The sequence below is a fragment of the Protopterus annectens genome, chromosome 9.part0 (genome assembly GCF_019279795.1).
Source record: "Protopterus annectens isolate FY-2018-M chromosome 9.part0, PAN1.0, whole genome shotgun sequence".
In the NCBI taxonomy this organism is placed as follows: Eukaryota; Metazoa; Chordata; order Ceratodontiformes; family Protopteridae; genus Protopterus; species Protopterus annectens.
The window spans coordinates 1,250,830,329-1,250,854,097 of NC_056743.1; the positions used below are offsets into that span (position 1 = coordinate 1,250,830,329).

General features: G+C 41.0%; 1 protein-coding gene across 2 annotated transcripts in view; it reads left to right on the plus strand.

Annotated features, from left to right (window-relative positions):
• ANKRD13D (ankyrin repeat domain 13D) overlaps positions 1-23,769 on the plus strand; it is an 860,392-nt gene that overhangs the window by 503,762 nt on the left and 332,861 nt on the right. For both annotated transcript variants that reach the window (XM_044084174.1, XM_044084175.1), the window contains one exon: positions 523-666. In XM_044084174.1, coding sequence (XP_043940109.1) covers positions 523-666 — 144 coding nt within the window. The remainder of the gene's footprint in view (positions 1-522; positions 667-23,769) is intronic.

Here is a 23,769-nt window from a genome sequence, read left to right on the forward strand (position 1 = left end):
GCATGTTGCAGAAAGATGTAAATACATTTGTCCAACTAAACTTCGGCAATGCTTAATTTTGAAGACAGTAATGATATTTTACACTTATGACAGTTTGTGGTAAAGAGAAAGGGGCTTAATGGTGGGTGTGGGTAAGGTCAGAAAATTATTTCGATACCAGAGTTCCCCCATGACAGAAAGGATTCATTGAGGCAGACTGTAATAAACTAATTCATCTGAACATTATTATACATATAGCAAACTGAAATATTTTGAAACACTTTCTTGATATGTTTATTTATTTTTTATTTTACATTTGTTTACTGAGAAAGTCCGACTGGACAAGCTGTCCTTTTTCAGTGGAGGCTCAGGAAGAAAAACTCCAGTGTTAAGAATAATAGTGGTATATATGGTGCATATGTATGTTTTATGTCATTATTTCCAAATGGGAATAATTTTTTTGTTAAAACTTTAACAAAACAGTATTGTTTATTGTAAGGACCTATTTTGTTTTGTTTTTTTTTTTTTTTGTTTTTCTTTTAGTTCCTCTTGTATCAAAAATCTGTCCAAGTGATGTCTACAAGGTGTGGAAGAGTGGTGCAAATCTACGCGTGGACACTACACTCCTTGGCTTTGAGCACATGACATGGCAGCGAGGGAGGCGTAGCTACATCTTTAAGGGAGAAGGTTTGAGAAAATTATTACTATTATTACTATTATTATTGAATAAGGGGGGAGAGAGAGAATGTGAAATGTGCTTTATTGTGAATTCCGGCTGTCAAAATCACTTTTTCTTTCTGTTCCCTTATTGTTCTGTATTTTCTGTTATTTAGATTAGTTTATCTCACTTTACCACTTGCTAGCTCCAGTAGGAGTTTTGCACTTTTCCTTCTCAGACTTATTTCTAAGAAGTATCTCTTACTCATCTGTCATTACATTTTAATTTGATAAACTCTTTTGTCTTCTATACCGTACCGAAATCGGTGAAACATTTTTATCTGTCTTTGCAAATTTTTCCAGCAGTAAAACAACTGTTGGTCCTCGCCTTTTGTGTGTTTGTCACCTATTTTTCTTACATCAGCTACATCTCACTAGGTGCATGTCAGTGCTATGTCACATGACGTGGCTCTGTGCTAGCATGCATATGAAGCTGTCATGTGACATTTTCAGTTCTTCTTGCTTCTTCACGATGGTTGACCACATCTTCTGTTTTACCTATTAAGCAGTTTGTTTCATTAGCTTTGTCAACCCTTTGTTGATTGTATAACAACTAGGAACTTTCTTTTGATTATATTTTTATTATGGTAAGCAAAATTGCAGCTGTCCTTGACTGATATCATCCCCACCAAACAATTTCTTGTAACTGTCGTGATATGCAGAAAGGTTTAAAAGGTTTTCACAGTGAGAATGCTTAGTGAGTGGCAGCATCCATCAATATCAGACTGCTAACCGTTTAACAGGGTGCAAAAGACTAAGCACTTAAAACCAGTACAAGTAAAAATCCATCTGATGAAGACACAGGAGATTGGTTTAGATGAGGTCATTGTTGTGGTGGAGCTACAATCTGCAGACACAGGTGTGCTAGAAATATCATATTAAGTCTTCCACTTCTAAGGAGCACTTTGTAGGGATTCCTTGTTGGGACAAAAAGAAGTCAATGAAAAAGATGTACTCTAGGGAGTGTTAAAGTGGAAAACATGACAGGAAACACAAATTTCCCATAAATGTGTACAATAAATGTTGGATTTCAGAGTAATTTGAGGCACTGATGAAAAGTACAAAGGTTCATCAGTTGTATATTCTTGTATGGATCAGTTCAGAATAGACTTCTGAGACCCTCAGTATTTATGCAGGCATTGACATTATCTTTACTGATGCATGCCATTTCTATATAGACTTTTACAGATAGTCATAGGTTATCAGAGTGATAACTCTGATAAAAAATTGAGAGCTCAGGTTGTGTTTCATGCCCCTGATGTCCTTCCATATCACTTTTGCAGTATTCTTTATAGTAAGGATCCCCTACCAAGGGCACCCTGATATCCGGCCAGATTACCAAAGCCTTTTGGTTGTAAAGGGTATGCCGGTACATCACAAATACCCTTGGGACCATGGGTTGAACTTGGCTAGGCTTGTAAGGGTCCTGGGGTCATTAGCCTAGTAACCTCTTATGATCCTATGATCCTGTGTATGTTTCCAGCACATGGCGTAGGGCATAAAGTGACGTCCAGATGTACCATCCTCAGAACTTCTTTGCTGCCAGTCTGAACGCCACCTTCGATCATCGGTCTGAATGTCCTTTCATCTGCTGGTTCTTCCGCTTTCAGATAAGCACCCTGTTGGGGTTTTTGATTTTATTTACCTTACATTTGCCTTGTAAACTGGTTGTTGGGTTTCATGTCACCCAGAAAGGGGAAATGCCAGTCTGGGAGACAGATTCCTCATAAAGATCATCACGAGCAGTGCTTGTTCTGTTTAGGCGCTTCTCACGACTGTATGTCTTGTGAGATGTGTCAGCACTTTGTCTCTAAGACAATCAGGAGTTAGATTTCTTCCTTAGCGATTATATTAAGTACCAGCAACTTAAATGGTTGGCTAAGGATACCATGGAAGGATCTTCTCGGCCTGAGGGCCAGCTGTCTGTGAAGAAAAAAGCTGAGAAAGGTCGGTCTCATTCTTCGGTTGTAACCCCTCCACCGGATGTCTCTCTTGAAAATGGTGAAAGCCCAGAGAAGTGTCTGCCGTGACTGCTTTGGAGGCTGGCATGGACCCAATACCATGCACATCCATGGAGGTTTTGCAGACATCTGCCTCGGATGTACAGGGGGAATTGAGGCTGGTTATTACTGAAGGGCTTAGGGGTGTTTCTCAAATTTTAGTTAGGGAAGAAGTCCCGACTCCATTATTGAGTGTTATCAGGGATCAGAGCCTCCAAACTTTTTCAAGGCTGATGTCCCACTCATAAAGAACCAGAAAACTAAAAATATTTCACCTACTCCCGAGGATCATCAGAGTGAATGGCAGAACTTCACTCAAGGCTTGTTTAATGCTTTATGGCTGTCAAGCGCCCCCCCCCCCCCCCCCGGTCATCTACTCCTCTTAAGAGGCCCAGGGAACACGATTCTTCTGAGGAGGATGTTGCTGATTCTGTTGAAGAGTCCCTGGCTTACTCCTCCCAGATTCCTTCACCACTTGACTGTGGTTCTGAGGAAGAAGAGTTTATCAGTTCTGACTCTCCTTTTGAGGAAATTTCCTTTGGTGATAGTGTTTCCAGAATGATGACATTTTTCAAGTGGGACTGTACTCAAGTGTCTAATGTTCAGAAGAGGTACTATGAGCTTTTGCAAATGGAATCTCCTAGGCCGTCTGCTGTTTCTCTGGTTCCTGCTGCCTTGCTGGATGCTTTTTCTACTGCTTCTCAACCCTCTGCTCCCAAAAAAACTGATAGGTTTTATAAAGTGCCTGAAGACTGCACGTTTCTATGTGTGTCCCTCTGCTGTCAGTGGCTTCTGATAAGCCTTTCAAATTGTTGCCTTCAACTAAATTGTTGCCATCTGATAAGGATAGCAGAACTATGAAGAGACTGGGTAAGAAGGTGTTTACTTCTGCTACCCTAGCCTTTAGAGCTGTTAACTATCAGACACATATCACTAGGTGAGTTTTGGCTCTTTTTTTCTCTCAAGCTTGTCAGGCTATTTCTGATCTCCCTGATTCTTAGGTGAAGGTCTCTGCTCTTGCTTTGCTTGGGATGTCCTCCCAAGTAGCTCACCATTCCATTAAATGCAGTTGTGATGCAGATGATGCTTCATCTAGGGATGCTGCTTTTGGATCTGTTTTGAGGAGGTGTTCCTGGCTTAGACTTCAACCTTTGCCTGACGATATCAAGTCTAAACTGAAGTATGCTGCCGCTGAGTTTTTTAAGTTCTTGCAAGAAAAGGGAAGGCCTTACAGGAGTTCAAGCATAGTTTTGTTTCCCCTATGCCCAAGTTTCAGAGGAATTATCCTAATAAGCCTGCCTTTGACAGTCCTGCTCTCCCCCACAGGTAAAAAGGGTGGTAGAAGGGCTCCCCTGCTAAGGCCACCCAAACTCGTCCTACTCAGAAGCTTCCTTTTCCTGGCAAACCAGGTGCTGTCTGACTATCCTGTTATTCTCAGTCACATTTCTCTTTCTCTGCATCTTTCCCTGTTCCTTCCTGTTTGGGCAAAAAACACCAAAGACTCCTGGGTTCTTTCCGTAACATGACAGGGTTAGTACATGATTTGGAAATCTCTTCCCCCTTTTGGGCATTCCTCAGCCTCTTCAGAAACAGTTGCTCTTTTTTCCAGAGGTGCTTCAGGGCCTATTGCCTCAAGGACAATTCAAGAGGTTCCAGCTCCTCACAGGGGGAAGGAGTTTTACTCCAGAATATTCTTGGTCCCCAGGAAAGAAGGTGTCTGGAGACCCATAGTGGATCTTTTCTCAGCTAAACAGCTTTTTGAAGGTTCCTTCCTTCCGGATGCTATCCCTTCAAATCTTGTTTCCATTGCTACTTCCTCTGGCTTTTCTAGTTTCTCTGGATCTCAAGTATGCTTATCTATACTTTCCTATTCATTCCCTTTTCAGGAACTTTTTAGGTTTCTCTGTTGCTTTCTGGCATTTTCAGTTCTCTGCTTTGCCCTTTGGTCTCTCTACTGCCCCAAGGGTCTTCACCAAATGCCTTCCTCCTGTGGTTGCTGTCTGCAGGCTAAGGGAGATACAGGTTTTTCCCTACCTAGATGACTTGCTATTCCATGCCTCCTCTCAAGATATCTTGCTTCGGCAGCTACACTTTAACATTTCTGTCTTGCAAAGCCTGGAGTTCACAGTAAATTTCCAGAAGTCATTCCTGACTCCTTCTCAGGATCATGTTTTTCTGGGTTGCAGGATCCAGACTGTTCCAATGCTGGCATCCCTGCTTCCTCTCAAGGCCTTAACTCTAATTGCTTTCTTTCAATCCCTTCTTCCTCTGGCTTCAATAACAGCCAGAGAGTTTCTGAGGGCTCTGGGTTACATGGCATCCACCATTCCTATGCTACTTCTAGACTAGCTCCCCATGAGAAAGCTTCAGTGGTTTCTAAAGTCAGTTTGGCTTCAACATTTTCATCCTTTAGATTTTCTAGCCTGTCTACTTCCATGCATCAAGCTGGAACTCCAGTGGTGGATTCATCAGTTGTCCCTCAGCCCAAGGATTATTTTCCAACCTCCATTCCCCTCTCATGAACTTTTCACAGGTGCTTCGGCTCTCTGAATTGGCCTTTGGCTGCTTCGACAAAAGAAAGACCACATCAATATCAAATTGATGAGAAGTCTTCTGCTGGCTTTTCAAACTTTTCTCTTTTTCTTCCATGGCCTCTCAAGATTCTCACAGACAATACCACAGTGATGCGGTATGTCAACAAGCAAGGGGGGGGGGGGGATCTTATCTCCTATGCAGGTTAGCCTTTCAGGTTTGGGAGGTAGCTGTCCAGTATCTGGTGACCCTTCAGGCAATTTACATGCCCTCAGATCAGAACATAGTGGCAGATTCTCTGAACCAGGTTCCTAACATATCCCACGAGTGGATACTTCACAGGGATGTGTTTCTGAACATTGTCCACCAGTGAGGTACTCCTTAAATAGATCACTTTGCCTCCTCCATGAACAAACAACTTCCTCTATTTTGTGTCAGAATCCCATGTCCTTTGGCTTGGAAGGTGAATACCCTCTCTCTCTCTTTTTTTTTTTTTTTTTGGAAGGGAATGTTTGTGTATGCCTTCCATCCCCTTCCTTTCATTCCGAAAGTCCTGTTCAAGAGAAAACAGGACACACACAAAATCTTGTTGGTGACTCCCTTTTGCCCCAGACAGCACTGGTTCCCTCTTCTTCTGTATCTTGACAAGGGCAGTCATCACAAGTTACCTCACAGGGTGGACCTACTCACACAAGACAAGGGAACTCTCATCCATCCCCACCAGTCTACACTTCAGCTGACATTGTGGGTGATAGAGTTTGATCCCTTACAGACACTTTTTTTATGGGGATGTTTTGGGTCTTGCAGGAGGCCAGGAAACCCACTACTAGGAAATCTTGCTTATCCAAATGGAAGGGGTTTTCTGTTTGGTGTCTTTCTCATAACCTAAATCCACTTACTGTGGATGTTCCTTTGGTTCTCTCTCATTTGTGTGAATTGCTCAATGCTGGGTTGGCCTGTTCTTCTGTAAAGGCTCTTTTTTTCATCTATCTCTGCTTGTTTGGCTTTGACTACCCCTTTAGCCTCTAGATTTGAGGCCAAACAGTTTCTTAAAGGTGTCCTTCACATTAGGTCTCCCAGGAAGCCTGCCCATCCTTCCTGGGACCATAATTTTATTCTATAAAAGCGGACCCAAGCTCCTTTTGAGCCTGCTGCTTCAGTTTCTTTAGAACATTGTTCTTTGTGCTTCTTTTGACCCTTACTTCTGCCAGCTGGGTGTTTGAACTGCAAGCCCTTATGGCTGTTCTTCCTTTCCTTTTTTTTTTTTTCAGTTTCCCATAAGGACGGGTGTCCCTTCGTACTAATCCTTCTTTTATGCCCAAGGTGGTTAATGACTTCTCTCTTAATCAGTCTACTCATTTGCCCCCTTTTTTCCCTTCTCCTCTGTCTGCTAGTGAGGAGGTTTTGCACACCTTGGATTTGCATAGACAACTCATATTATTTGGATAAGACTAAAGCTTTTCATAAATCTGCTCAGCTTTTTGTTTCTTTTCATCCTAGGTATTTAGCTTTGGCTGTTTCCAAGCAAACTGTTTTTTCGCAGATATCTAAAGCCATCTCTTTTTGCTATTCTTTTCATGGGAAAAGCTCTCCTTCTTCTGTTAAGGCTCATTCTACTGTAGCTGTGGCTTCTTCTGGTGCTTTTTTCAAGGGTTTGGATACTGATTCTATTCTTGAGGCAGCAACCTGGACTTCTGTTCATACCTTTACTATGCACTATAAGTTGGATGTGATTTCTAGGGCCAGAGCTGGCTTTGCCAGGGCCAATCTCCATGGCTTCCTACATGGCTGTGCTGGCCCTTGCCTCCTCCCAGCCATCTTCCTGAGCTTTTACTCCCTATTGTAAAGAATATTGCAACTGTGATATGAAAGGACATAGTAAAGTTGTGTAAAATATTCCCATAACTGTCCTTCTCAACAGATGCAGTCTGTAAAATGACTCGGGGCTCCAACACCCAAAGACCCACTACCCTGATACTATCCCATCCCATATCTGGGGGAATTAAGATATAATATTGTCATATCCTGGGTATTATTGGCTAGGCTTGTAAAGGCACTTGTGCCATTAGCCTCATAATCACCTATGAACTTGTCAAGTGTAGATGTCCTTCTCTTCACTGTTGCAGTATTTGCTGCCTTTCTCTTCCCTCTGGTCATTTTTCCTTCAAGGATAAAAACAGGTAATGAACACATCCAGTTCTGTCATTCCTACTGGATCTTTTTCAGTTCTGAGGATGGTACATCCAGACATCACCTTTTTGCTCTATGCTGTACTCAGGGAGCATACGTGTGACTTATGGCATACCCTTTACAACCAAAAGGCTTTGGTATACTGGTTGGATGTCAGACTGCCCTTGGCAAGGGGTCCCTACGTAAAGAATACTGCAACATGAAGAGAAGGGCATCTACTATTATGGTAAGATTTTACACAAATTTACTTTTCCACATACTCCTAAAAGAAGAGTGTCAGACATGTACCTTGCAGAAGGTTGCCTACACAATCACCCAAGACTGAGCAAATTAATGTACATATCCAAAAGAAAAATGCATTTTCTTTGGATGATCCAGGGGAAGGGAATAAATACTATACAGGACAGCTGGATTCATCCCTACAAATCTCAGATTATTTAGCTGTCCCCTTAGGTTCAGCTACCCCAAAAAGACATTACTTTCTCAGAAATGGTCAACTTAAAGGGGATATTTTAATTTGGCCAAAAAGGAAAAGTCTTCAAGTCAAGGATGTGGTGTAGAGGGATGAACCCCAAATATGAGCCAGGTGGCTTAAGCAAAACAATAAAGTGGGACCTAGTAAATGAGTTACTTGTGTCTGGGTCTACCTGCTGAGCTAGAAGTGGATAGTTAAGTAGGACCCTGTAAATGATTTACTGTATGTGAATAAGTATATCTGGATCTGCCCCAGAAACAAAAAAGGACACTTGGGTGGGACCCTGAAGGATATTCAAGTAAGGATAGTATAGCCGAACCATGTAAACAAGTAATTGTATAAGGACACATTCTATAGTTCCCTGTAAAACTGTCCTTTCTCTGTAGACACATGCACCCCCACCATTGGGTGGCGCAGTGGTGCAGAGGTTAGCATTGTTGCCTCACAGCAAGAGGTTCCACTGGGGAATCTTCTGTGCGGAGTCTACATGTCCTCCCTGCGTTCATGTGGGTTTCCTCCCACATTCCAAAGACATGCATCTGGAACATTTCTCCCCAGGCCTCCACTGAAAATGGGCTCTGTCCCAGTCAGACATTCCTGCTAAACAGATGTTAAAATAAATAAATTAATTAAAGCTTTCAGAGAGAATAGTGATAGTCTAATTCATTTTAGAGCATCAAGTGGAAGAAATTCATTCAGTATCATGGCAGATGTCAAATGCATTTAACTTTTTTAAAGAAAATATTTAAGAAAGCCTCAAGACTTAAAACAGCTCTTTGGGTAAGGTCAGTTTGTTACGGCTGGGTTAGATCTCCATATGGATGTGTGAGCGAGAGATGATTCTTCCTTCTCACCTGGCTTTAACTTTTTCCCTTCTTAGGCCAGGTCCTTTCCCTATTCACAGCTTTAGCAAATCAGCTACAGTGCGCTATCACTGGATCAAGAAAGTACATTTATTTTGTTTTATTTATTTGACATTTGTTTACATGGGGAAGTTCGACTGGGATAATATCCCATTTTCAGTGGAGGCCCAGGGAAAAAAGCTCCACATTGACGTAATATGGTTATAGTTAAATTAATTACAATACCTAATGCAGAACAGCAGCATATGAATTAAGTAAAAAGTTCAACTTCAGTTCATACAGTATGAATATATACGTACAGAGTGCAAATATTTGGACAGGTGCAACAAACTGAAAAAGAACATTATCAGTAGTTTGAAAAATCCAAATGTTGCAGTTGATAGAAATGACTGAGTGCACATACTCTTTGGAACAGAGATGACTAGATAATAGTCATTTTAAGGAGTTTCAGCTTATTCCCCTTCCCAGTTCACTTTTTATGAAGCAGTTACTTCATTTTGCTAGCTGTTCATAGGTTCATAGGTTCAGAGGTTTGTACTAGGCTATCTGCCCTAGGGCATTTATAAGCCTAGCCAGAGTGTATGTGGCGTTCACCACCCCTTAGGATGAGAATACTATTCCCTTTTAGGGTTTAGTTTACTGTGCCTCTGTCTAGTAGTGACACAGAGATGACCCCCGGGGTAAACCTACGATCTCCCATCCACTCGTCAAGATTTCTCTTGAATAGAATCAGTGAGGGGCTCTGCCTAAAATGGACTGAAATTCTATTCCAGAGTGTAGGGAGCCTCTGGGTTATGAATCTGTCCCTCCAGCACGTCCTATTCATTTCTGTGTTGAGGTTTAAGTCTCTTGCTCTCGTGGCTCTGATGGATTTGGATTTTCTGAGGTGGAGCATGTCCATTAATTCCGGATTGGACATGGCCTTGTACGTCAGGCCCAGATCACCTCTGAGTAGGCGGTATGCGACTGAATAGAGCTGGAGTTTTTTCAGTCGGGCAGCATATGACATATGTTTAAGACCCTTTATCCTCTTGGTGAGGAACTTTTGGGGTCTTTCCAACTGCTGCAGGTGTCGGCTGAGATGCATCCCAAATGGGGCATTGTACTCAATCATTGGCCTGATAAGAGAAGAGTACAGGGGCACAATGACCTCTCTTGATCTAGATGTGAAACCCTTCATGATAAGGTGGGCAGTATAGAAGGTCTTCCTAACCACTTTGGCAATGTGAGTGTCAAATGAGAGGTTACTGTCAACCTGGGTCCCTAGGTCCCTGATTACCTCTTCCGTACTTAATGGATTATCACCTATGTGGTAATTTGTGGGTACCTTGTTTTTCCCAAGGGTATGACTATACATTTTTTGGCGTTCAGCTTAAGGCCATGGCTCTGGCACCAATTATCCGTTTCTATGAGGCCTCTCTGAAGGATGTTTGTGTCCGCTGGAGTATCAATTATGGCGCCCAGTTTGCAGTCATCTGCGAACTTTGTCAGCCACAATCCTCCTATGTTTGCCTGTACCTCGGAAAAATAAATGCCGAACAAGAGGGGTCCCAGGGCTGAGCCCTGTGGGACACTGCTTGTGACTGGCTTAGAGTCTGACATAGCTCCAGCAACTCTGACCCTGTGGGTTCTGTTCTTGAGCCAGTTTGCAACCCATCTTGTGACATATGGGTTTACATTTAAGCTGGTGAGTTTGTCTATGATGCCCGAGTGGGATATTGTGTCAAAGGCTTTTGCAAGGTCAAGGTAGGCTGTGTGAACTGCCTTGCCCTCATCAATGGCCTTAGTGACTGTTTCAAAAAAGTCGACCAAGTTCCAAAAGCATGCATTTGGGTGGCACTATATTCCCCACAAAAATAACCTCTTTACTTAATTTTCCAAAGATTTTCTAAAGACTTGTTTTGGAAATTGGTTTTGAAGTTTTGAATAATCCTCACTGTCTATTGATAGCTACATGCCAGTGTACAAGAAAACTGCAGCAGATGCTGTCACATATTCCATTACCATACTTATGAACTTCTCCATCCGTCACGCTGCCGTTTTCTGGAAATTGCATTAAATCACGCAGTGCTTTTAACAATTTCTGTTCGGTCATTTTGTTCTCTCTGCTGTATCTAAATGTCTAGAAAAATGTGTAAGCATTCAGCTTCTACAGTATCTAGCTGATTGCATTTTTTTTTTGTCTTGTAGTAAAGGAAGGACCTACTTCCATATAATTGGTCATTGCTGGACAAACAAGCCAGCAAGTTGACCTTAGGAGGATCTAGGAATTTGTGGAGATGTATAGAAGAGTGCAAAGCTTTGTAGAGTTTTCCGAGTTACTGTCCGTGTCTGTTGCACATAAGTGCATTAAAGTCATACTGTGGGATTTATCTTAGAGGCCGAAGGTCTGATGTGTATTTCAAAGGTCTGGCCTGATAGGGGTTTGAGGATGCATATGGGATGATCATGGATTGTACACGGAGGATAACCAAAATCAGCATGTAGAAGGTAAGCAGGTGATGAAAGGATTAGGTGAGTAGATTAAAGCTGTGGGCCCTTTAAACTAAAATGTAGAGACGAGTGGAAAGAAGAGAACTTCTAGTATGATGTTGGTGGTGGTGGAGTAGTTACATAAGTAGGGAAAGGTGATTTAACAAAAATGTTACAGTATGTATAAAACCATAAATATGGCATTTATGCCTTGTATTTAATCCTAAATATAATATAATACCTTGTATTGTGTATTTGCTTTAAGCATACATTCTCAGTAAAGCATTAATTAAGACTTAAAGACAGAGTTGCTATTCTTTTATTTGTGATGTCTGCTGTGCACTGACCCACCTAGAGTCAGAATCACACATATGCAGCATTCATTCTTTTTACATTTTTATCTAGGGTAAAAATGACAACATGTTAACAGAAATGATTAATAACATACATTTTAAATTATTTTTCAAATGCAAATATTTAACATAGGATGACATCACTGTTTGAACCACCATCTTTGAACTTTAGTTGGGTATCATTTTTAGTATGACTAGCACTTTTAATTTGCCATGGTACTGTCCCACACCATTGCCATATTACCTAGCAGTGTCTATTTATTGGTAGCAGCACTTTCCCATAGTCATTTTAGCAACATTTGTACTTTCTTGATTGAAAACATACTCACATTGTAGCTTTAGCCTTGCACAGCCCTCTCGTTTTTTTTTTTTTTTAGGATCACGTCTCTGAACTGTACCTACTTATGCGTGTCATTTTGGAGGTGGCACAAATCTCTGCAGTTTCAAGGCAAATAACTGTGGTGGTGGTGCTGCGGTAGCGTTGTCGCCTCACAGTAAGACGTTGCCCTGTTCGATTCTCAGCTAAAGCGTCTTCTGTGTGGAGACGTGCGTGAATGGGCGTACCTTCGTTGAAGGTTGTGCATCAGGACTGGCAACTCGGTATGTAAAAATCTACTGTCAATCGTTAGCGGACCGGAGTTCCGCTGTGGCGACCCCTAACCGGGAAAAGCCGAAAGATACAACAGTTTAGCAAGGCAAATATAAAGACACATATGCAGTAAGTACAATGTTCATCTGTGTTAAGTACACTAACAATCACACAGATTAGTCAAGCATTTTGTAGGTATAAATAAAATTTGCAAGACAGGTCAAATTCAAAAGTGAAGTCTACTTTATTTAAGGCATTTTGACCTCAGCTTACTTACAGATGATATAGAAGTTCACTTTTTTATAAGGAAAAACAGAATTACTTCTGGCCAGTGAGAAACAGGTGCACAATTCATTTATTGCCTTCACTTACTAGTTCTTCATTCTAATTCATCTTGGACCAGAAACTACCTTGCATTTACACTCTGGTCTGGACTATCCATAAACAACTAATGCATTTCTGGGCTGGGGAAGAGGTTACTCATAGCCATAGCAAGCCTTACCTTATCCTTCAACTGAAATAGGTGCTTCACTAATTCAGTCTCATCTTAACAAGTCTCATAGATGAATACATGACACCGGATGAATTTTCATTCTGTTTCTTTTAAAATGTTTGCCAGTACAAGACCCCCATTAGGGCAAATGACAGTCCAGCAGCGAATCACATGCTTCACTTCTTCCTCATCTATTTATGTTATGGGAGAGCTAAAAACTGAAAAAAAAACATCCACAACCATTTCAGGGTGCTACAGGTGTTTATTGTTAAAAATACTGAAATAAACCAAAACCACTTCATGCTTTTGTTTCTAGTTAATACATTAAGTTGAACTTGCCAAGTAATACGTGCACTGTGGCAAAATAATGTGTGTGTGTGTATATATATATATATATATATGTATATATATATATATATATATATATATATGTATATATATATATAACCTTCATCAGCTGTGTTAGGAAGCTCAAACATAACTAATAATTCTGTACTGAACTTGTATCTCTAAAGGATTGCATCATCAATGAGTGAGTACAAAAAGGACAATGCTTTTTAACATTTCCCTGCATCCCCCACTGCTCTGTTAACTATATGTATCAACTCGAAGATAGCAACAGTGGGGTAAGGTAAAATTCCCACAACCCACTGTGCTGCATTCTCACATGCAAAGCAGCCGAAATTCTGAGAAGGAAGCCTGTAAGAGTGTTCACTCTTACAGATTGCAACCCTCTAATGGATCATGCTCCTCTAACCCTGGTGGCCTTCTCCATAATTTTTTTTAAATATTCATGTGTACAAATTCTATTACATCTTCACCGCACCCATCTTCGTACTTCTTTACTCAGTATTACATCCCAAATAAAAATAAAACAAACAAAAAAATTCCCCTCCCCAGACCTCCTTGGATGAAGTCTATTTGGTATTTTCCTGAATTAAAAATATCAGTTCCATCTGTGCTGATAATGTCCTGGATGTCTTCTGAAGTGCGCTAAGTCAGTCTTTCAAAAGTTCTTCAGTCTGAGTCTCCCCACTGGTTACATGCCCAAGCTGTTGAGAACAGCTGTTGTGGTGCCCTTTCATAAATGTTGTCCCTCTACCGACCCTGGGAATTGCAGATCTGATAGTTTCATTAGTATTATGTGCAAAGCTATGGAACAAATTACACCTAAACTGATAAACAATACAGATGATTTTACAATCCTAGATGCACACCAGATTGGCTTTTTTGAAGGACAGATCATACCTCTTGAATTGGGTTGAGTCCTTCAGAAGCATTACTGAGGCCATGGATAAGGGGCATACACTTTGTGCTGCCTACTTGGACCCTGCCACGGCCTCTGACGCTGTCCTGCATGCTGGGATTATTGACAGACTCTCCCAATTTAACAGTAATCCACATGTAATTTGCTGGATAATTAACTGGTAATCTGACAGAACCCATTATGATAAGGTCAACGTGTTTACTCTAGCCAGCAAAACATCATCCATGGGGTCCTGATGGCCTTTGCCCTGGAACCCTTCCTCTTTAGAAAGTATTTCCCTGGAATGAAAGCTGATATCAATGAGACTCTGACTAGCTAAGTTTGATGAAAGATGAGGTTAGTAATCAAATTCCATTCTAAAACTCATATTCCCCATCAAGGGCTAGACCAAACAAATGTTTGATGTGTTAGTCATGGGCTTACATTAAACACTAAGAAATACAACATAATTTCCTTTGGTAACTTAACATGATTAATGGTTATATAGAGAATGTTCCACTTAATTTTGACACAGTCATCAAGGACTTGGGTACTTTTATTGATAAGCATGTCTGTATAAAACCTTCTACTTGTGTATCTTATCTTACATGGTATCTTTTCAAGGTCCAAAGAAGTTATAACCTGCTTTATTCCTCCCTCATTAACAAAAGCATAGCTGGCTGAAGCAGCATCCTGTGCTGGTACCATGAACTAGCACTCCACTCTCAGGAACAAAAAAAAAAAGACTTCTGCAAAACTACAGGGTGCTAATTGGCTGGCTTCCTGCAGAGAGTACCCAGTCTCCTCGCCCCACCCCTGCTCTTCAAGAGAAGAGCACAAATAAAGTCTGCTCCTTCTACTGACACACCCATCAGGTGGGCATATACATGACACAACATTACTCCCCATCCTTCTCACCTGGCAATTTGGTCCCGTTTCTGTGCCCTGCCACCAACTCTCCTTTCTCTACTAAAAACATATATATTTTTTTCTTTTAAACTGGAGCAAATTAAGCAGTTGCTACAGTTTATACCACACACAGAGCGCTACAGCACTTCGGTTTCATTTTAAAAAAAGTTTTTTTTTTTTTTATTTTAAACTGTAGCAAACTGCTTGCTATAGCTAGACCACACAGGGAGCTCAAGTTTTACTATATGTAGTCAGAAGCAATCAAGTTAGGCCGATCACACCCCCCCAACACTTTGAGCTCAGGACTGTTGCTCCCTTCACCCTGTCTTATCTATGTTAATGCTTATTAGTCCCATCATTGAACATAATGCCTATTTTGGCTTGTACCTCAGTAAGCACCTAAATTAATTTGAGAGACCTCAATGTTTCATCACCAAAAGGTCTTAATACCCTTAACTATGCTAATAGACTAAACGTGCTGTCCCTTTACTCAGTGTCATACAGACTTCTGAGGTGTGATCTCTGCAAAGACTTCCATGCTGTGGGTGACCCTTCAGTCTTTGAATGCCTTCATGTAAAAAGAGTTGGTGTTAAAAAAAACACTGTAGAGATGTAAACCTATACTACCATATCAGCAACAAGTGGCGTGACAGATACCTATCCCAGCATACTCCTTGTTCCTAGAATATGCAGCCCTTAAATATCAAGCAGAGTATTTCTGTAGTGACCTTTAAAAGCAGTATTGATTTCTGACTGCACATTTTCACCTGGAATGTGTGGAGAAAATCTATTTAATAGGATGGCATTGCTTGTCTTCCAGCTCTACTGGGTGATGTGACAGAACTTCTTGATGGTTTCCTTGGCTGTAAGCTTAGTTAGAAAATATGAACTTTCAGGCCAGCATTGCAGGATGTGGTTCAGTAGTTCATCTGTCATGCTGTCAGAGGGAAGATTTTAGGGGAGACACAGAACCTTCTACCTCCTGACTTCCCCAGGATGATAGCTGTAATCCTCAGGGCTCCCTTGTTGCTCTCTGTGTGCTTCTGATATTGGTAAGGGGGATAATGAATGAAATGATAGGCTTAAAAGGAAGCACAATTGTCACTGGATGGGTGAGGCAAAGTTTAAAAAAAAAATTATGAAATTAATTAATTAAATTAAAACTTGTGTTCAGTTGTCCTGTATAGCCCCTACTAGTGACGATCTCTGTAGAATGGAATACGTGTGCTGTATCTTTAAGAAGCATTCCAAAGACTGAATGTGCATATAAATAGTCAGCACGTGCTAGCTTCAGTGCCATTTTGTCAGTGCAGCCAGAGAGTGAGCATGTATGAGTGTAATGGATAGTTTGTTTATAAATTTATCTAATTTGAAGTTAAGCCTAAATCCTGATGTGTTTGTACATAATAAAGCTGATTGAACAGAACCCATGAAGTCTCATCTATTGTATCCCGACTAGACGAGTGACCGTCTCTTTTGAACTTTCATAAAAAAGAACCCTTAATTGTGAATTTTTCTCTTGACTTCAGTTTTCTCTTCTAGTTCCTCTCTCACACTTTTATGTTGGGAAGATGTATTTCTGGCCTTCTAAACTAATAGAACAATGTCTTTCATTTGTACATTATTTCTAATGAGTAAATTAATTTACCTCATCACTAGTGTGCGTACTACCATGGTTGTGTGCCTGGAAGTGATATCTGTCTCTCTTCTGTTTATTAAATTAAGTTTATCAAGACAGATCTCAAATACAGGCAATAAACAGAACGACTCTCTGTTGCATACTCTGGCCCTTTATGTAAATTTGACACTACACTGTGTTCACTATGCCTAATAAGCAGTGTCACAACACTAGCAAACATTTCTGCGTACAAATCCACCATAAAGTCCTCTAGTGATAAAGAATAGGATCTCTTATGGACAACCTGAGGGGCTGCATAACTAATTTCATGCATAATTCAAAAATCTTTTCTTCTGCAGTTGTCTTTCTGAGTTGACTTTGACCAGTGTACATCTGGCATTTGCGCTTTGGACCACTCATGAATCATCACTGCATGCCTATGAAGGAATGGAGTCCCAGAGCCATAGAAAGTCTTACCCTATTCTGCTACTGCAAATGGTTGTTTAGCCAACGGATCTTATTTTAGAAAAGTATTTCTCATGAATGGATATACTTTGTTGGGTGCCTTGTGACACCAGAGTCTGTTGCCCTTAGTGTTGGTGAGTGACATAAATCATTGGCTTCTTATTTTAACTGTAGTGCTCATAACTGCAAGTCATACAACTATGAAAAGTAAAGGTTAGTTTTCAAAGACCACAGTGACTGTGGGAACTATTTGTGGCTGACCCCCCCCCCCCTTGCAACTTGTATTCATAATTCAAATTTAAGTATAATAAGGTGCTTATTACCAAGCTCCATTATAATAAAAACTACATAAAAATAGTAAAACACAGAAAAAAAAGAAATAAGAGCCGAGAAAGACTGTTGAGACAATAGGAAAATCCACTAAAATGTTCTATCCTGTTATAGCAGATGCCTAAAAACTCATGAATCAAATAAGTAAAAATCATAATAAATAGACAAGAACAAGCTGTATGTCATCAAAGTTAAAAGCCATATCAAACAAATGATTTTATGGGACCTTTTGATACTGTATAGTACTAGGGGAGCATTCAGCTGCTGGGGAAGTTGGTTCCAGAGACAAGAAGCCTGATAACAAAAAGCCTGAATGCCAGAAGTCTCCAGAAGCACCTTAAGAGCCCCTAACACTGTCAGAGAATATTGATGTAGTAGCCAAAACAGGCATTAGTAGACCAAGAGCTCTTTAAAGTATGGATAACCCAGACTGTGTAGGGATAAATAAACTAACAGTAAGGCTTTAAAGCTGTTGTAAGGTTGAATAGGCAGCCATTGCAGAATCCACACAACAGGGGTAATATGAAGGTATCATGAAGTAAGTGTAAGTAACCATGTCACAGAGTTCTGAGCTACCTAAAGATGATCAAGTTTGTGGTCAGACATTCACAGGTAAATTGAACTGAAAATGCAATGCCATCCATCACTGCTAAGAGCTCTGTAGGGAGAAGAAAGTGCTTGATTGTTATGAGGATTAAAACGATGTTTTCACAACAAACAAGTGGCCCCCAAGTGTCAACATAACAGCAACAATCATACCAGTATTTTTCACCTTCTTCGTAAAAGTCATTCTATTGTCATTATAAATTATAAGAGAGTTAAGGACTAGATAGTATCAGTCCCTCAAGCTAGCATGAATACTGACATAAACAGTCTTGGCTGTATTAAGGCACAAATAATTAGCACTCATCCAGTTCTAGATGCCTTCCAGATCCTCACCAAATTAATCTGTTACAGACAGCATATCCTGAAGAAAAGGAAGTAGAAATGAGTATCAGTGGTGTATCAGTAATGCTGAAGACCTCATCATCATCGTCAACCCCCTTTTTCTATTTTCTGCATGGTGTTGTGTCAACTCTTGCCTCTCTCTTACCTTCTTTAACAGTCATGCCTGAATTTTGCAGGCCTCTTTTCACACAATCACTATATTTCTTTGATGGATGCTGTCATTTCTTCTTGCTTTCTTCCCGTTTAACCCAAATCTTCTTCACCATATTGTCTTCTGCTTTCCTGCACATGTGCCTGAACCACAGTAATCTGTTCTCTTTGGCCTTCTCTGCAATTGGAAATACTTGGGCTTTTGCTCAGATATCCTCATTTCTTCTTCTTCTTTCTTACTGTGTGCATCCTACCATCCATCTCAGGCACTTCATATCTATCACTTCTCTGCCTTCACTGCCCAGGTTTCTGAACCGTACAGCAGTACTGGTTGTAACACTGTTTCATACACCTTACTTTTCAGTTTCTTTGGCATTCTTCTGTCATAGCTACCCTGACCCTCTGTACCAGTTGATCTCCCCGTTCAGACTTTCCTTCTCCTCATCCAGCCCTCCCAGGTACTTGAAGCTGCTAACCTGTTCCACTGTCTTCCCTTCTGTCTCAGTTCTCTGCTTCTGGTTTCCTCTGCTGCCATTTCAACTGTCTTGTCTGTACTCGGTTTCATCCTGTCTGCCTTCAGCTTTGCATTCCATTCCCCTACCCTTTGCTGAAGTTCTTGTTCAGAGTCTGTCTGTAAAGCCACATCATCTGCATACAGCAGCTTTATTGATCTGTCCCATTCAATCTGTTTGCTATTGTAGTCCATCACTAGTATGAAAAGCAGTGGTCTCAGAGCTGAACCCTGATGCACCCGCACCCCCACTTGGGGCACCCCTCTGTGAGTTTGAACACTGCTCATAAATGTATCCTTATACATAGCTTGCACTAATTCTTCCAATATTTATGGGACTTCAAACCATCATAGGCTTGCCAAAACCACTTTCTTGGGACCCTGGCATATGCTTTCCCCAAGTCTAGAAATGCCAAGTTGGACTCTTTCCTCATCTCTAATTTCCTCTCAACTTTCTGCCTCACTGCAAACATCTGGTCAGTTGTACTACATATTAATCTGAATGCAAACTCTTCTCCTATTTTACTTTCAACTAATCTGCATATTCAGTTATGAATCACCCTGTCCAGAGCTTTCATGTATTGTAACAGGAGTTTTATACCTCTATACTGCCCACAGTTATGAATGTCCACTTTGTTCTAGTACACTGGCACTACAATGCTTATTCTCTAGTCATCTGAGATGTGCCTTTCTCTCCATACTGCTAGGAGTACCCTCAGGAGACATTTATCCCCTAACTCGCCCCCCAACATCTTGATCACATCTGCTGTGACCTCTTCTGAGCCTGCTGCTTTCCCTGACTTCATTTTCCTTAGTGCTGTTCTTTCTTCTTCTAGGGTGGGCTCCTCCTCTTCTCTCACTGTAGGCTGTGTCTGGGGTTTCCTCCATTCAGGAACTGCTAGAAGTACTCCTTCCATTTACCTTTGATGTCATGTTGGCTGGTGAGCAGGTTGTTGCTAGCATCCCTTATGATGGGTTTCTGATGACTATCTTCTTTATCTTTCTCTCTTTGCCTTGCAGCCTGATACAGTTCCTTTGTACCACCTACTGCATCATTTTCTAGAAGCTGATAGAGTACCACTGATGCCTTGTTGTTTGCTATTGCAACTGCTTTCTTAGCCTCTTTGTTATGGAACAATATTCCTGCTTAGCCTGGTCTGTCTTTTCTATCTCCCACTTTTTCCTGTACTACTTCTTTCTTTTGATGACTTCTTGGACTTCTGCATTCCACCCCCAGCTTTTCTTTATGTGCCTTATTTCCATACCTGGGACTACTTCTATTGTCCTCACACATTCTGTTTTGAAGCACTGCCATTCTTCAACTCTACCTATTTCCTCTTCTTCCTGAGGTGCTAGAGCTCTAAGTATTTCCTTGAACAGTTGTGCTTTCTCTCCAGTCAACTTCCAGGTCTTCAGCCTAGTCTCTGTTGACCTGAGAGCCTTCTCTTACTACTGCTTGCAGCTTGTTGTGGCAGCCAGTGTGTTTTGCTGTGGGCCAACTGTTTCACCAGGCGATTATGCAATCATAGATTCTACACCAGTACCCTTTCCTTACTAGGAGGAAATCTACTTGAGTTACTTGTCTACTAATTTATGTGATCTTGTGACTGTTTCTCTTTCTGAATCATGTGTTGGCTACTATCAAACCATTTGCCGGACAGAAGTCTAGAATGGCCTCTCCATCTTTATACTTGTTGCTTCACTTATGTGGACGCAGGCAGTCCTCATATCCTGTTCTGTCTGTACTGATATGTGCATTCAGGTCACCCATTATCAACACTAACTAAAGTTGTCCTGCTTTATCTTATAGGCCCTGCAACTGCTGCCTGAATGCACTGTTTTCCTTGCTATTGTAACCCTGAAGTGGGGCATAGGCTGAGGTTATGAATACTGGTCTGTCATTGGAATCTAATTGCCATGAGTCTGACTGTAATTCTGATGACATCCCTCACTGCCTTCTCACGCCTGTCCCTCACTACAATTCTCATACCATTTCAGGTCTATTCTCCTCCTGAGTAGAAGACTCTGGATCCCAAGCCAAGTAGCTTTGCTGCACTGCCCTTCCATCTTGTCTCCTGGACAGAGGATGTCCGGCTTTCTCCTTACCATCATGTCATCCACTTTTAAGCTTCATCCTGTCAGTGAACCTATAATGAGTGCAGCACTTCTTACTTCGTGTTTGGCTGGTTGATTGGTTTTACATTTGTGTGAAGACCTCTCTCTCTCTCTCTCTCTCTCTCTAATCTTACCTATTGGTATTGTACACAAGAACAACAATAGAGGGCTCAGTGTGGAACCTGGAGAAACTCAAGATGTGCTGGAATAGAATTGTATTGAATGTATCCCCAAACAACCCACTGGATATATTCTGTGAGGCAAGAGCTGGACCTTTGAAGAACAGTACATGTAGCACATCAGTATGTTTGCAGTCAATCAAAAAAAGGCTATTCTGATGCATTGTGCAAAATGCTATGATTAGATTAGAACAGAATAATACAGTTGATCCTTTGCTGTTAACAGGTTCTTCAAGCTGAAGGTAAGGACTGTCTCAGTACTGTGTATTGTGTGGAAGCTAGACTGGAATGAATCATGTTGACAGTATTTCCCGAGTACAGCTTCAGGCTGTGAGCAATTAATAGTCCTACAAATAAGTGGAGGTTTATAAATGAGGTGGTAATTATCCAAATAGTCAAGCTCTAAGTTGTCCTCTCTCAGAAATGGGTTGAGCAAAGCCTCCTTTAAGATAGATATAGCCTCTCCAGCACTTGAAGAACGAATGACAATTTGGTAAATTTACAACCCAACAAAAAGAAAATATTCATGTTGTGCAAGGATCCAGGTTACAGGTAGCAGACTGCATACTGGAATTCAAGAGAAGCAGTTTTGCATAGTCAGTCTCCTGAAGCTCATACCAAGTTCAGTCTGTGGAAGCTCCATACAAGTACTTGAGATGCTCTTTGAGCTTCTTGTGTCCCAGTCTTCCCTTTTTCTTCTTCTGTTATACTTTTCATTGGGAAAACACAGTCTGTAATGAGGTATGCTTTGCAACAAACTGAGTAGCCAACTCAGATTCATCTGTGGAAAGAGCTCTGTGTGTGGAAAGATGGTCCAAATTACTTAGGCTATCAACCACCTTAAAGAAAGCAACTAATCGATTAGACACATAGCAGACTGCCCTTGGTGGGAGCATTGTCTCTTTCCAGGAGATGTTCACCTGACACATTGCATAGTGTTCATCTAGCTTTTGCCTGACATCCAGGCTGCCTGTGAGCCTCTGTTTACTTTCAAGCCTTCCACTTTGTCTCATCAGATTATAGAGATCCATAACTTATGTGTGGTTTAAGGTGAAGAGGTTATATAAGATGGGGCAAACAAACTATGAATAACTCTCCAGGACTGCTTGCACTGAGCAACATATAGCATGCCATTTCCTGCATTCAGCCTGCTCAAGATCAAGGGACTGCAGCTACAGCATATCCACTGGGAAGTGAACAAGGTGGTTAGACTAAGAGACTGACTTCTCCACCAAGTCTGATGTAGCAACACCAAGTTGGAATACCACATCCAGTGTATGTCTTAGATGATGGGTAGCAGAACTTGTTACTTGGGCAAAGCAAATCCTTTCATAATATAAGGGGAACCATGTGCAAGTGTTACAGACTAGTGTTTGATGTTGGTCATCTACATTTAGCCAGCCTGTTATCAACAACATTGGGTCAATGAAGTCCAGGAACGTCTGAAGGAATGTCCCGAGATTACCAGGTGAGGGTACATGAAAAGGAGCCTGCATCTTGTATCTGCACTCATGACTTGGCCCCAAGCTTAGCTTTGGCTTTTGGTAAGTGACAACAACTTGCTGATTTTCCTTGACACTAATAGATCTTGAGTACTGCACCACAGAGAACTGGAGGGCAAACAGCAGATAAGGACCAAACTATCGTCTATGCAGGTATGTTTGAGAAAGTCAGGTCAGCGTCTAGCAACAAGTCTGAGGTAATAATACCGGGCTTGTTGTGAATGTGCATGTTGTAGGTATAAAGTGTCCAGATGATGACCTAGAGGTACTAGGTTCTCAAATGTCTGCCAGTATAAATAGCTGTCTGTGTGGGTTTGTTAGATAAAACCAAAACTTGAGAAGTTGATGATTTACCCCAGAGTTGTGGTTTGACACTTTAGTGACTTGCAGGCCCAGAAATATAGGAATTCCCATTCTGGTCCGCCTGTTGTACTCTCTGCAATGCCTCTTCAAAAGTCAAAGATGCCAAGATTGAGTTTAAGAAGACAAACGTGGCAAAGTGCCAAGCCAAGGCCCCTCAAACAATGTAAACATTTTGTCATACTAATTGAATATAAGGTAGAAAAAAGCAGAATGTGAAATCTTGCAGAACTTGTTGAAGCCAAAAGATCTTTTTAAATAAAACAGTGATTCAAATGTCAGTGAAACTGTAGTTATTTCAAGATCAAGTTGTTTCAAATTCCAATTAAAAATTGCTGATTTAACTTCAGTGCCCTGGTATAGTCATGCTATAAAAAATAAACTGAAGTGTTGCCACTGAAGATGTTGATAAATAATTTTGTTTATCGTCTTGGTCTTTCCAGAAGAAAGCAACACAGCAAACTGTAGTTTGATTAAGGTTACTGTACAAAGCCATCCATACAGACACTATAGGTTCATAAATTAGTACCAGGCTAACTGTCCTTGTGGGCCATTTTAAGCATAGCCAATTACCCCATGTGAGAATCGAACCCTGCACCTTGTGTCTGTAAGGTAAACACCTTAACCATTATGCCTACCTTCCACTGCAGTGTAGCCATTAAATCTATAAAGAATCATGCTTTTACCCACAGAATAAATCAACCCATAAAAATGCAGCCATTCAGTCAGTCAGTACTGCAGGATCATCACCTCAGAGCTTAACATCCACAGGA